Genomic DNA, 15,393 nt, shown 5'->3' on the forward strand with positions numbered 1-15,393 from the left:
AAACAAAGTACACTTGGAGTTACTGTTAAAGCAGCACAGATCCCTTAGTTTGGTATAGACTGCCTTTAACAGCTTCTTGTGTCTGTTTGAAGCAGCAGCTTTCAGTTCTGGGAAGCCGCAGGAGCTATATTTGTCACATAAATTATCACAACGAGAACAAACTATTATGTCACAAATACTTTTCTTTTTGGGGAAGCTTAGTACCTTTGATATTAATAAGAGCCTTCTTTGAGAGTTTTTCTTTTTTAATCTTGACTAATCTTCTATTTAATGCTTTGCTTTGTCAATTAGCTGATCAAAAAGCTGACTTTGTTATTGGTGTTACCCCTGAACCTCTTAAAGATCACTCTGGAGAAGAGGACAAGGACGAAGGCCGTCCTTTGCTCAGTATTGTTGAAAGACTCATAGCTCCATTCAGTGAATGAGATGTGATGCTAGTGATTCCTCAGTTTTGCTCATCTTATGGAGTCCTGATTTTGATTCTGTGGTTTTTAGAGAGTAAAAAAGTGATGAAGTTTCAAAAAGAAAGGTTACCTTGTCCTTGTTGTTGGGACATCTCAAAGTAAACTGAATGTGACACTTGCATTCCTTTTGTGAATTTGGAACCAGATCTCGATACCTAACCCTGAGATCAGATATATTGTTGAACATTTGTAGCGGTGGTTCTGACCTCTGGCTGCGGATTGTGTTTCTTATTTTTTTACTGAATAGACTCCATAGCAAATAAGTTTCAGGGGAACTAACTCAGTTTTCTGATGGACGGCCTTTTGTCTTCAACTGCATCCAGTCAGCGGGGAGGTCTTCAGCTGTTTGTCTGAGGGCTGCAGTTGTGTTTTTTGATAGAGTCATAGGCCACTGCTGGGTGAGTACCCAAGAGCTATTTTCAGCATGTGGCAAGAAATGTTTGTTGCACCTTTATTTTGATAGACATGTGCTTCCTGTCCTGCAGCGTGCAAGCAAAAGTTAAATGGTTTTATTATCACACTTCATCACAGTAAAGACGGTAATGAACTTTGATGCTGGCACCACAGTTCATCAAAAAAAAATAAAAACAGCTGAAGTTTGAGTTATGCAAAGTACAGTAGAATGGTTAGTGCTGTTGCCTAACAGCAAGATGGTTCCTGGTTGGATTCCCTAATTGGACAGGTCTCTTCTTGGTGGAGTCTTCATGTTCCCCTGAGACCTTCTCCTTAGAAATGCTCTGGTTCTCTCCAGGTACTCTGCCTCCCATAGTCCAAATTGCGCTCAGGTGTCAGTGTGTGTATGGCCATGTCAACACATAGCCGGGTATCTTGGGAAACGCACATATTTTGATATGTTTATGCCTGTCGTCCACAGGAAACCGCAGCTTAACATCACTAAAAACAATGTTTTCTGAGAACTCTGGCCAAAGTGAAGATTTTGGAAGACTTTCATGGTTTTGCATGGTTTTCAGTGCTCAAACATCACAGATGATTGACGGGAGCTCAATCCGATTGGCTGGCACTAGCACTTGTTTTACGTCTGGAAGACACTGCCAAATAGGGGTTTGACATGCCTCGAGCCGCAGGTATCCGTTGGATTTGCCCACTGCATGTGGACGAAAGCATTTTTAATAACAAACAAGGGGATATTCGTTTTTGAAAATACCAGGCTACTTGTGGACATGGCCTATGAATGGTGGTCTATGTGTTAGTAGGGATGTCCTGATATTACATTTTCACTTCTGATACGATACCGATACTGTAGCATTGAGTATTGGCCGATACCGATATTAATCCGATACGATATCAGCATTAAACGTGCATACTTTTATTACTTATTTTGTAGTATGTCTGTCATGTTAGAAAAGGCTTGATTAAGTGATATTATTCAAACAAAGAACAGTAGTGAGCAACAGTAGGTATGAGTAAAAACTGACTGCTTATATCAGATTGCTTACATCGGAGATTTTAGATGCATTCCGATACGATACCGATACTTGTTTTTTTGCTGATATCAGACCTATATCCAATATCGATATCGGACTGGGACACCTCTGTGTGTTAGCTCAGTGATAGGCTGGAGACTTGTTCAGGGTTGCTTTGCATTCAATGATGGCTCCAGCTCTCGCAACCCCCGGAAAGGGAAAAGCTGTAAAGATAAAAGATGGATGGATGTCAAAGAAGAAGTGTTTGTGGGTCCCTGGGTTGGACCAGTTTATCAACTCTTTAAGATAAAGCACACAGCCATGTAAATGTCTATAGTTTGAAGGTACACTGAGTCAGTATCACTCACTTGAACTTAGACATCAGTATGTCAGTCTCTGGTGTAGAAACAGAAAGAACCACTTGCTAACAAAGAGAATGTTTGCAGATGCAGCACCTGTGATATTTCAGGGAGAGGATCAGTATTTATAGCTGACAAAGTGTTGTCGAAGGTGTTATTCGTGAGCACAACTCAACAATAGTGTGTTCCTGGAAACTGTCTGTTTGTGTGTAATACTGACGTTCATGTCTGTTTATTAAGTGTCACTCCTGAAGCAACGCTCGTCACTGGCTCAGTCAGCAGGGTGCCAGCTGTTAGCTTCATTGGATTTCATTTCGCGTGACATTCGCTGCCTGTTTGTGTCATTTGGAGCCACCTCTCACTGTCAGGAAACACAAAGCGTTGCCATAACTACGGGACCGTAAATCAGACTATTAAGGTCTGAGGTGTTATCTCAACATGCCGCCTGCAGGATAAACACTCTTATTGACACACACACACACACACACACACACACACACACACACACACACACACACACACACACACACACACACACACACACACACACACACACACACACACTCAGTTAGAGGGAGGCAGCCATCCAGAAACTCAATCACCTTGAGTTCAGTCACTGAGGAGTTAATCCTGTCGTATCTTCTGATTTTCTCACCTGCATCGTATTCGCTCTGTCGTATTTAAATAGACTCTCCCGCCACATGTTCCACTTCCTGAATCCCCATCTGATCTTATTCTGTATTTATGCATGTACTCAGACTGTAGAGCAGACTCTCAGTGATGATATGGATCAGGCTGAGCACCAACCTTTTGTTTGTGTGAGCAATATGTTCAAGGGTGTGTTCAAATGTAACCAGATCAGCTATAAGCAGCACACACACACACACACACACACACACACACACACACACACACACACACACACACACACACACACACACACACACACACACACACACACACACACACACAGAGGGAATGGCTTGACTGTTTAACAAAGAGTTCCCAAAAGGCCGAGGGGCATGCAGTCACAAAGGCTGAAATAATGGAGATAGAGAGCAGGAGTGTTTCAGGCTTGGGAGTGGCTGAGAGGAGTAAAAAAATGAAAACATGGTGATAAAGAAACCATAGATCATATTTCCTGTTCTGCTGGTTATTAAATGGGCTGCTGGAGCCACAAAATACAGAAGTGTGAGCTAGTATTAGTGGATTTCTCTTCCTTTTCCATCTTCGTTTTTAATTTTGAAAATTTAACCTAGAAGTGAGATCAGTTAAAAAAAAAACCCAATGATGGGAAAAACAGAGACCTCTATTTAGTTAATTCACCCAATTTCTACAACCCTGTAGCTCTATACCAAGGGTGGCCAACCCACAGCTCAGGAGCCACATGTGGCTCTTTGCCTTTCAGTTTGCGGCTCTTTGATCAATTCATAAAAAAATATTGTTATGAGTGGTGGCGTGCTGATCACTCTGCAATATTGATATATTGATGCCAACGTTGGGATCAGTATTGATCAATACTTGGGTGATAAGATTGATACTTAAGTTTCAGTTTTTTTTCTCTACATGAACTCCTCTCAATTCTTCATTCGCTCATCGATAGATAGATAGATAGATAGATAGATAGATAGATAGATAGATAGATAGATAGATAGATAGATAGATAGATAGATAGATAGATAGATAGATAGAAGAAAAATAGAGAGATGGAAATTTGTCTCTTCTGCAGTAAAAACAGAAACTTGTCTTTGACATGTCTCGAAGAACAAATTTAAACACACTTGCAAACACAATAAATCTCGCTTTGAAAATTGGAAATGTATCGATTTTCATTTTATGTCATTTAGTTTACGTGTTACAGGAAGTGGGTTTGTAAGACCACGTGTGTGATGTGGCTCTTTGTAGTACCATAGTGATTTTTGTGGCTCTTGGTCTCTGACTGGTTGGCCACCCCTGCTCTATACACTGCAAAACCTGAACTCTAACCCAGTCTTAATGTCTTACTACAGAACAAATGTGTTTTTTTAGAATTAACATGAATCACATTCACCTAACATGTCCAGAAAATGTCTTATTTCATGCTATTAAAAACAAAAAGGAGAGAATATGAAAGAAGAGTATCAGCATTATTGAAAGACTTTGTAACATTTACAGTCCCAGATAAGTTTCACAGTCATAGGTTTTGAACAGCGTGATAGTCAACTTAGTAATGTTTCAACAGTGTGAAGGGGAGCAGCCACCACTCACATCCTCTATTCATGAAAACATAGCATCCATTTTCCCCATCTTTTGATTTTCAAATCTTTTCTCAATCTTAACAGGAAACTCATTTTTTCCATCTCATGTATTTCTGTAATAATTTCAAGCCAATTTTGTAACATGGATGCATCAGCCTGTAACAAACTATGAGTGATTGCTTTTTAGCAGCAGTGTGTCCTGTTGTGTCCCCTGGCAGGTCACCCAAGTAAAGAAGAACAAAAGTTAATGGAATTGACAATCCCAGAATTTGTTTTCATAATATCCAAAATATTTAACCAATACTGTAATAATGGTGCTGTGTGACATTGCCAAAAATGTGGTGGTGATCTGCACCATCACACCCACAGTTTTTCCAGCAGCACTGACTTCTTTGTCCTTAAATATTTTAATATAAGACATTTTTCTAGTCTTCTCAGGATAATTTGGCTCATAGTAAGTTTAATAAGTCAATTGTTTTACCAAAATAAAACATAAATTCTTGCATGGATTTCAGTTTTTCCAGGTTAAACCTCACTGTAAGGCTCAGAAATGCACAATAATCCATATTAATCTCAACTCTATCTGCTCCTAAATTTAGAATTTAGCTGCTGCGCGTTCAGATTGTATTTCCACTCTAACAAGCACTGTGAGGAAAGTGTCACGCTGGTAATAAGTGGACTGTGCAGCACCAGGAATGCTAATGAAAGTCTCATTAGTGACAATGAAACTCGGTCTCCTTGGCCCTGGAGGATGTAGTGCTCTGCTGGTCGTTCATCGTTGTCTTTAATGTTGCAGCTCTACATAAGTCGGCTGAGTGTTATGGCCAACTTTGAGCAGTTTAGATCTGAGGTCAAACTGAACTTCTGAATTAAAAAGAAATATATGCATGAGTGTGACCTGGAGTCTGCTTTCAGTCTGTGTTGGTTGGCTGAACTAACTGAACTTACTCAGATTTTTATATTACTTTCCCAATGCCATGATGTGTTGTCACTGCTTTTTTTAATTTGAATTTTCATAGCTTTATTATTCCTTAAATGATTTCACAGTTTTACAAAACAGGATGGATTTAATCAGCTGATCTTCTCCCTCTTTCTCCTCTGCAGTCGTCACCAGCAGTATGAGTGCAAGTGGTACATCCCTCTGGCAGACTTGACCTTCCAGACCCTGGACGACTCCGACTCCTGTCATAGCATCCAAGTTCTGCCTGAGCACGAGATCGAGGAGATGAAGATCAAGATCTCAGTCTTAAAGAGCGAGATACAGAAAGAGAAGGTAATCCTGTCTGCTCCGTTTTCCCTGTGGTTTGATTATTTAAAGGATTATATTTTGCTACGCCTCATTAACTCCAGATGACACTGATCTGGTGTCAACAAACAAGATAATTTAACAAGTAAAACGATAAATTCAACCAAGTTGGGGGTAAAGCTGCCTTGTCTTCTCTTGAGTTACTGTGGAATACAAAGGCAGCATTGAGGGATGCTTGGTTGGGTCCAGCTGTCTTTGAGTGCTGTTGATTTAAATGGGTTCAGGGTAACAGTAACAGCAGCGCCTGATCTGAATAATCAGATCAAATCAAATTAGCCTTAATTGTTATTTTGTCATGCAGCACTTGTTTGGAACGTAATGAGAGAGGGAATCTGCTCATAAATCACAGTGAACAACAACAGACACAATCAACATAATATGGAAATATAAAATAAGACAAACACAAGCACCATGGTGAATAGGGATGTGCAATGAGTATCGTACTAACTCACCCAGACCAATTTTTGGTACTTTTGTGTGTTTATGTGCAAATAAATATTCATTTCATTTTCTGAACCGCTTATCCTGTTCAGGGTCGCGGGTGGCTAGGGCCTATCCCTATCCAGCTGTCATTGGGCGAGAGGCAGGGTACACCCTGGACTGATCGCCAGGGCTGACAATCACAGGGCTGACATACAGACAGACAACCATTCACGCACACACTCACACATACGGACAATTTAGTGATCAATTAACCTGATGAGCATGTTTTTGGACTGTGGGAGGAAACCGGAGTACCCGGAGAGAACCCACACATGCACGGGGAGAACATGCAAACTCCACACAGAAAGGCCCACTAGCCAAGCTGTGCAGCCCTAAATATTAATTTATTTAACAATAAAATCTCAAAGTTTTTCAGTTCATCAAATTTGTTTCTCAATGCTGTGTTCATGTCTAACATGGAAAATTGGCCACTCTCCTATTCCCACAGTCACAACGATACGTTTAGGTATTGAACATGATACAGTTTGATTTTACGTGAATTGGTACGACAGACAGAATTCAGTCTGTACTAGGGATAGACTAATTGCCGGCCGGGCCGATTATCGGGGCCGATATTTGGCTTTTTGGGGCATATAGGCATCAGCCTTTTTTTTTAATCCAACGGCCGATATGAAACCCATTCAAAACTGAGTTGTTTTGGCTCTGATGCTCCTCTGCACAGAATTTCTCCCTGTCTACACTATGGAAGCCCTAGATGGTCATTTAAAATCAGACAGAAAATTAACTCAACTGCATTACATGCCTGTAAAAGGCAGCACACACTCAGTTCTGTCCAGTTTTATTGCAGTCACATAGACATTTTGGAAAACTTTATTTACTGTAGAAAACTTTAACTATTTATTTTTTTAGTTTTCATTTAACTTTATAAAACGTGCTGCTAAGCATGGGAGCTGTTAAATAAACAGCTTGCAGTTAAGTGTTGGAGTTTGTAGTGATCAAAATTTTCACTTTGACTGCAAATTAATATTGGCTTCAAATATCGGTTATCGGCCTCCTTGCCTACTAATAATCAGCATCGGTATCGGCCCCAAAAAATCCATATTGGTCTATCTCTAGTCTGTACAAAAGTCCCTAATTCTGTACCCATCCTTAATAGTGAACCAAATATACATTTTATTCCATGAGATACAACAGACAAGAGTTCGATTGTCTTATATTTGTGGATTGAGATGCAAAGACAGTGGACAGCACCACTTATCTGTACAGCAAATGTACTCTTTGTGTGTCACTCACTGCCACGGTGCTAAGAAGATAATAGATGGAGAGACGTGGTGAGGAGGGTAAAGTAGCACTAAAGTAGGACGAGTTAACCAATAGTCGGGATGGAGCTATGATGTTTTTTTCCAGGAAAAAGCTGCAGCGTGCAGCAGAAACGTTTGACTGCTGACATACTGCCAAGAAATACACTGCCAAGGAGAGTAATGTCTGAAGATGGAAAGCACATAGATCGTCTCAAAGTGTCAGTGTGGGCAGGCTAAACGAAAACCAAACTAATTTAGATGTGATGAATTAATTTAATTCTGAAAAACATCCTATAAATGTGGTTATTTGATCATTATTTTAATTAGAATCTTTCATTTATTAAAAAAATGGCCCTCAGAAAGTCTTCCTCTCAGAAGTTGTCTTGAAGAGATTATCTTTATTAGAGTCAGCACAGTGTAAACACAACACAGTCCCTAAGTGCAGTGGCATTTTAAAAGCAGTGGAACGTGCCGACACTTTCAACAGAACTCAGATTAATGTTGTTTTGATGCCGTGATAGCAAACAGTGAGTCATTTAAAACCCGTCCTCTCTGAGCGAGACTTTTCTGGTTTCCTGTTATTTATGATCACCTGTTTTAATTGTTATTAAAAGAAACACAAACAGGTGACTAAGACTGGTGACTTTGGCTGATGTGTCCAGTAAAACAGATTTATTTTGGCTCATAGGCTTTCATGGAAATCCATATGAGCGATGTCTTACTGGAAACACTGTACTTTTAATCTGGCTCTTGTCATCCCTGATTTGTTTGTCTGCAGCAGGGTCAAGATAAGGTTGATTGTGCCATGTGGGGAATTTCCTGTTATAGTAAGTGGATTAAAGAACCAGACTGAAAAAAGGAAACTTAAACAGTCCAGTAATATGAAACCTCAGACTCTTCTTATAAAGGCTGAACTTTAGAGGGAAGCTTAAATATTTGCTTTATTAGTTAAAACAAGGAAACATTGTCCAACTTTTTTTCCAAACTGTTATTTAAAGCAGTGGTGATAAGTTTCAGCAGTTTTCTGTTTCTGTCAGCAGTGACGCTGACAGAGGCTGAAAGGAAAGATGCTGTAAACTTTCAGCTGTCTCTATAATTTCCAATAACACACCTCCACACCCGTGACTGAGACTACGTTGGCCTCAGGAGCAGAGGGTTCCTGTTATTTCGTCTCACAGCGTTAATCTCGCCCACCCGAGGGCTCAGCCACTGACCATGGCTGGTGTTTGGAGTCAGAGGAGGCCAGAGCAGCCAGAGAGATGGAGCTGATTGTATCCAGACTCTGACTCACTGCTTCCTGGTGAGGGCCGGGAGGATGTGGGTATTTGTTTTCCTTCAAAACTGACCTCAAGATTAGATCCTTGAATTAAATATCAAGACTCTGGCAGCACGACGCTCACTTTCAGTGGCTTCTCTTCATTTTCCAGGAAGAAAGGAAAGATTTTAAGAAGAATCAGCCAACATTAACGATGGACAAGTTATAAATGTTAAATGAGAGAGTCATCATTCAGCCATAAAATGTTGATGAAATAGACACAAAATTACTTCCATCATCTTTGTTTAATTTGTAGAAAGTCATCAGAACAGCTTCACATTTGACCTTTTTCCTCTTAGCATCCAGTAGGATGTAAGAGCAGACACATATGACTCACATTTAAGTCACATTTTGATGATCCCACTTTTTTACCCACAACTTTAAATTAATTTAAACGAAAGAAATAATGTGCATAAAGATGACAGTAAACAAATGAATGCCTCAATGCAGGGGTGGCCAACCTGCGGCTCGTGAGCCGCATGTGGATCTTTGCCTTCCGGTGTGCGGCTCTTTGATCCATTCATTAAAATATATATAAATATATTGTTATGGGTAGTGGTTTGACGATCAATCTAAAATATTCATATATTGATGCCAACGTTGGGATCAATATTGGTCAAGACTTGATTGATGACCTTGATACTTAAGTTTCAGTTTCTCTTCTCTACATGTGCTCCTCTCAATAGCTTGTAGATAGATAGATAGATAGATAGATAGATAGATAGATAGATAGATAGATAGATAGATAGATAGAGATGGAACTTTGTCTCTTCTGCAGTAAAAACAGAAATTTGCTTTTGACATGGCTTCAAGTACATTTTTAAACCCGTTTAAAAACCCACTCAGTCTTGCTTTAAAAATGGGAAATGTATTGATTTTCATTTTATGTCATTTTGTTTATCTGTGAGAGGAAGTGCGTTTGTAAGACCACGCGTATGATGCGGCTCTTTGTAGTACCACTGTAATTTTTGTGGCTCTTGGTCTCTGACTGGTTGGCCAACCCTGCCTTAATGTGAAGTCACATACTTAAATTTCTACCATTAAGTAAGTCAAGTCATGTATATCTCAATATAACATGCAGTAGGATCATTTCTTTAAATGTAATTGACCACAAGTTGTTAATTAGATAACTTAACTGTGATTGGATATTTGTCTTATCAAAGGCAGGATTTGTTTCTGTTGTTTATTGTTTATTGTTTAAAAGTATCCCCATTAGCTGCAACCAAGATGACAAGCTAATCTCCTGGGGGTCCACACAGAAAGACAACACAGAACATATTACATGATGCATGTGATAGTTACAACTAACATGACTCACAATGCAGATCTTAAGTCTTAAAAGACTATAGACATCATTAGATAACAACAACAAAAAACATCACCAGAACATTGTGAGATTGGTTATTTTTTTCACAAGTTGTATTCATCAAATAAAATCACATCCAGTCCTCTACTTTCAGTACTTGCTCAGGTATCCAGGTATTTAGGTGGTGCCTTCTCAGGTGGTACTTGAAAGATGACTTGCTGTTCACTTTACATATTCTCAGGGGACAATTATTGCAATGACTGATGGCACAATAAATAGCTGTCCTTTTTAAGGCATTTGACTTTGGATATGGCAACATGATCTGGCCATCATCAGCTGACCTGGTAAAATGTGAATGAAGACAATTTGTTTAGACAAACAGGTTGAGTATAAAAGACAGTGTTACTGAAAAATGTAACTTATTAAAAAAACAAGCCTGTTCTCCAAAGTTAACCATGTAAGTTGACGGTGCATACTGACAGTGTTTGCTCTTATTGGACAATGTAAGACCAACCTGGCAGCTCTGTTCTGGGCAGTTCGCGGTTTCTTCAGTTGACCCTTAGATGCAGAGGACCACACAGGTGTACAATAATACCACAACCCACCTCCTACATGATAGTCTCAATGTGTTCTGCCCTTGACAGGTGGCTATCAATTGTTGGTTCCAGTAACTTCACTTTGTTAACCTGTTCTATAGGTTCCCCAGACAAACTCAAACTCATTTTTGGTCTAGACAACACTTTATGACTCGATCCTAAGATAATTGACTTTGTTTTCGAGATGTTGAGTACCAACTCTGTTTAATTCCTTTTTAATGAATGGGGGAAAAATATCCACAACATCATTCCAGAAACCTTCATTTTGTCTTTGGTTGAAGCCTGGGAGACTCAACTGGGACTTACTGCTGCCCCTAAAGACTTAAGACTCGATTTGGACCAATGAAAAAAGACTTGTGCCCACCTCTCGTTTCTGTATCCTTATGTTTTTGTATATGTGTGTTTACAGAAAGCACCAAAGGGTCAGAGTCGTGTGGAGCGTCTGAGGAAGAAGATGAACGAGCAGGAGTCTTGGCTGCTCCTGCACTCACCCACAATCCCTTTCCGCATCCACAACAAACATGGAAAGGTGATGATCTGTCTCATACTGCTATACTGCCTCACTGGCACTGCACTGTTCAAGTGACACCACTAGGGGGAGATGTTGCTTCGAAATGGATGAGCTTTACTTCAAAGGCTCCCCTGCATTTCTTTAAGAGTGGTTTGTTTAAAAGTGATGAATAGTTTTTTCAGAGCAGATATTACGTTTTCTTGGTGTTTTTAACCGTGTTTGTCTCCCTGTGTGTACGCAGAGCTACCTGTTCCTCCTCTCCTCAGACTACGAGAGGTCAGAGTGGAAAGAGAGCATCCAGAAACTACAGAAGAAAGGTAACCTCAGCCTCTGGTATAATTGTTGGCTACTTCTGTCCTTGTGTGTATCTAGTTACAGGGCTTTTGAAATAGTTTTTACAAGCAGAGCCACAACACAGTTTGACCATATCCGTGTGGTTTCTGTGTTTTCCAGATCTGCAGGCGTGTGTATTAAGTTCTGTGGAACTGCAGGTCCTGACCAGCTCCTGTTTCAAACTGAGAACTGTCCACAACATTCCTGTCACCAGTAACAAAGACGGTAAGAGACCCCCTCACACAATAACCTCTTTCTTCTTCTACTCTTTCGTTTAAATGCCTCACAGTTTATCTGACTTTCTCCTCATTGGCGATCACATAGACCCACATTCTCATCTTTCTCCTCTGCTCAGAGTTTGAAGTCACACTGAAGTGCCCGTTTCGACCATCTCAGCACAAAAAAGCCACATGATGGGAGAGGGGGAAGGAAAAGTGGGTTACAATATGTTTCTGATTCCTCGCAGTCAGTGCCACGCAGCGTGCCCGCTCTCAGCTCCCTGCTCCTATATGTTTGTTTTTGCTCCAGATCTCCACATTGTACAACTTTCACAGTCTGGTGGTGGCATTAAAGCCATCTGGACGACCCACTCTGATCTCCCAGAGTGACACGAGGGTCTCTGCTTTCACATGGAAACATGATACACACGCATGACTACTGTGTTTGAGACAGGGAGAGGAAAACTGTCTTTACGTTTCTATCATGATGACAAAAAGTATATGATCACTCAGGCGACTCCCGATGCATGGGGGCCGTTATTTTGAAATTCAATACATTTAAAGTGGAGATCACAGGGACTGTGGTATTTTCTGAAAAGGGCAACTTTGAGAGGAACATGAACGGAACTTCTGCAGCGTACACAACTGTGAATCTTACAGGGCTGGGATGATATACAATTCTCACAATTTGATTCTATAACGATTTTTTGAGTGTCCATTCGATTTAAATTGCGAGTCCCCGATATTTAAGATTTTTGTGATTTTTAGTTTGCTTGAACTCGTGAAAGAGTGAAATGATGACGATGTCTACAGACTATATCAGGAGCTATATTTTCCCATAAAATGTTCATCACACGAGACAGAGAGACCCTCTGCTGGAGAAAAGTGGAAACTTTTTTCCAATGCAGTTTATAAACAAAGACTGTTTTCCAAATCCCCTATTACATATTACATATGAATGTAGTATGTAGTAGGCACTACATAGTACCTACTGCTTTTGCATGTAGTATGTAGTATGACTTTTCTGTTTTGTAGTATACTACTCTGGTTTGTAGTCTCTGTAGGTGGAGCTACAGATGATGCTGGGTTTGGGCAGATCTCAGCATTTAGCTATTTTGTTAATCTTATCAAACAGCAGAATCATCATTCTTGATTTTCGATCTTAGACCAAAAGTTACATCATTGACTGATATAACATTATCCTATAAAAAAGGGTAATTAGTGTTTTATATGAGCTTTAATGAATTTGTAGAAGTAAACACCTCTTTTACAACCAGAAGTGTCAAGGTTCACGGGTGTTTCTTTCTCATCACTTCACTTCTATCTCATGGACGGTCTAACGTTAGTGTTGTTGTATTGTAGTTGTAGTGCTGACTCATTCCACTAGATGGCGATAATTCACTGAAACCTGTCACCTGCATTGACAAACAGTGTCACCGCCCTGCATTGTGGGTAACAGTTTGCCAGGTAGACTGGTCCGTTGCATACCGAGAATTTTTCCTGGATCAGTTGGATATCCGGGGATTTTTAGTATACTGCAGATTTTGCAAGTTTTTGCAAACTGAATACTACAGACTGAATTTCAGCCAAATTAGTAGACACTGCTGGTGTAGTAGGTGTTTTGGAAAACAGCCAAAGACTGAAATGAAGAATCTGAATTTGAAAAAAAAAAAAAAAAAAATTTGAATCCTGATTTTAATATTGTCAAACAAAAAACCCCAATATATTGATTTACGATTTTTCCTCCCACCCCTAAAATCTTATATTTTATATTTTTTGCAGCAGATTCACGCGCCACCTCTTCTTAATGTTTCTGCTAATTACACTTTCACCACTATCATTTCTTAAACAAACAAGGAACACAAGAGCAAATCATTTCCAGGAGAGAGTCAGACAGAAGTTTAGTCTCTCACTAAGACTTATTGTGGAGAGTTTGTTTTTGATGACCTGAAATTCAACAACACCTGTCCTTGTCTTCAATCCTTTAATGAGGATTTGTCTCTGTGAGTGGAAACAGTGAGAAACACAGTTTTTCTGAATTAACAAGAAAATTGTACTTCAGTCTTTCAGTCAGACACCTTTAGGAAGCAAAGACTGTTTAACTATTAAACACCCAGTGTTCTTGTTTAATGGCCATGTCTAGAAGTCACATAGATGGTCATGCATTGTTAGATTTTACAGTTTTCAGACATACATCGATCAGTCTTTGTTTACACAGCACCACATGACAACACACGTTATCTGAAGAAGTTTCACAAAAAGAGCAAAACTTTTCTGAAGTGATCACACCTTTACCTTTCTGTCAGTTTACTTTGCTTTATTTATATCAGGCCTGTGTGTTAAAACAGCAGAGGCCCTTCATTTCACTTAAACACATGCTTGAACATACACACCCCAGTGACGTGACGCAGGGAGCACAGTAGGGTTTAAATGGAGACCAGCTGCTGAATGAATGCTTCAAAGATGATGGATGATATCCAATAACACCATGAGATACTTACACTTTAAATTAACCACACTGATGGTGCTGTTGATGGTGGTGTTGTTATCCATGCTCATATTAGTGAGTGGAGTTTAACGGCTCATAGTGAAGTTAGATTGTAACTAAAAGAAAAGGACATCAGTGTCACTCTTAAAGCGGTGAACAGGCCACGACAGAGCTGAACCTTTGAACCCTCTCTGTAGCTCTCTCTCTCTCACACACACACACACACACACTCACTTAACACCCCGGAGTGTGACTGCTCTCTTCTCGGCCTCCTCCTGAAACTCCAAACAGTCCTGCAGCCCTCTCCGTGTCAGAGTTTATTTACCAGGAAACAGCCAGGCTCCACAGGCCTCAGCCGGAGCAGGACACACAGAGTCCCCCTTCATGTTTCAGCAGCGGTGTGAGGGGTAAATCAGGCCACCCAACACACTGTACCTCCACCCACAATCCTCCACTCTGCAGCCAGCTCAGATGTAATGTCAGAAGAGGTCTGTGCTTATTGATGTGACGCCTGATAGAGATTTGGTGAAAGGTTGTGATAACAGTTTTAGATTGAGTCTTCAGATAGTTTATTTTCCCCTGGTGCAAAATTTTCAAGTCTGAGCTTATGTCACAGTATAATATGTGTCTTTTCCGAGGCATTATGGGGTGAGAACAGTTAGTTTAGGGGAGGTTTATATTTACATGCTTGGCCACAGTTTAGACCACCAAGACAGAGATGCATGAAAAGGTCCAGAGTTGATCTGTTGAGCATTTTTATCTCATATTTTAAAATACTTTAAGTATTTTCACTCTTTTCAAAGTCCAGAAAAGTGTCATAATTCAAGATACAAAATGATGCCTTTGCTTTTTATTAAATACATGTATATATATCAGGAAATGGGGAAAAAATGAACTGGTTAAGTTGACGAGTCAAATTCCTTCTCACCCCATCGGAAGATTTATTTTGCTCTTTCCAGGAAACTCAGGACTCATTTTTGTCTCTTAATCAAGACATTTTTCTGGACTTCTTAGGTGAATATGGTTCATATTAAGTCTGATAACGTGTTTTTACTTGCAAGAACGATAACACTTTACTTTAGAGGTCTGCA

General features: G+C 39.9%; 1 protein-coding gene across 3 annotated transcripts in view; it reads left to right on the plus strand.

Moving 5' to 3' along the window:
- Nucleotides 1-15,393, plus strand: part of abr (ABR activator of RhoGEF and GTPase) — a 207,245-nt gene that overhangs the window by 127,571 nt on the left and 64,281 nt on the right. For all 3 annotated transcript variants that reach the window (XM_074671740.1, XM_074671741.1, XM_074671742.1), the window contains 4 exons: nt 5,589-5,757; nt 11,162-11,281; nt 11,505-11,580; nt 11,717-11,821. In XM_074671740.1, the coding sequence (XP_074527841.1) occupies nt 5,589-5,757; nt 11,162-11,281; nt 11,505-11,580; nt 11,717-11,821 (470 nt within the window). The remainder of the gene's footprint in view (nt 1-5,588; nt 5,758-11,161; nt 11,282-11,504; nt 11,581-11,716; nt 11,822-15,393) is intronic.

The sequence above is a fragment of the Halichoeres trimaculatus genome, unplaced genomic scaffold, assembly GCF_033239565.1.
Source record: "Halichoeres trimaculatus isolate MK-OKI-2021-1 unplaced genomic scaffold, fHalTri1.1 fHalTri1_scaffold_6, whole genome shotgun sequence".
Classification (NCBI taxonomy): domain Eukaryota; kingdom Metazoa; phylum Chordata; class Actinopteri; order Labriformes; family Labridae; genus Halichoeres; species Halichoeres trimaculatus.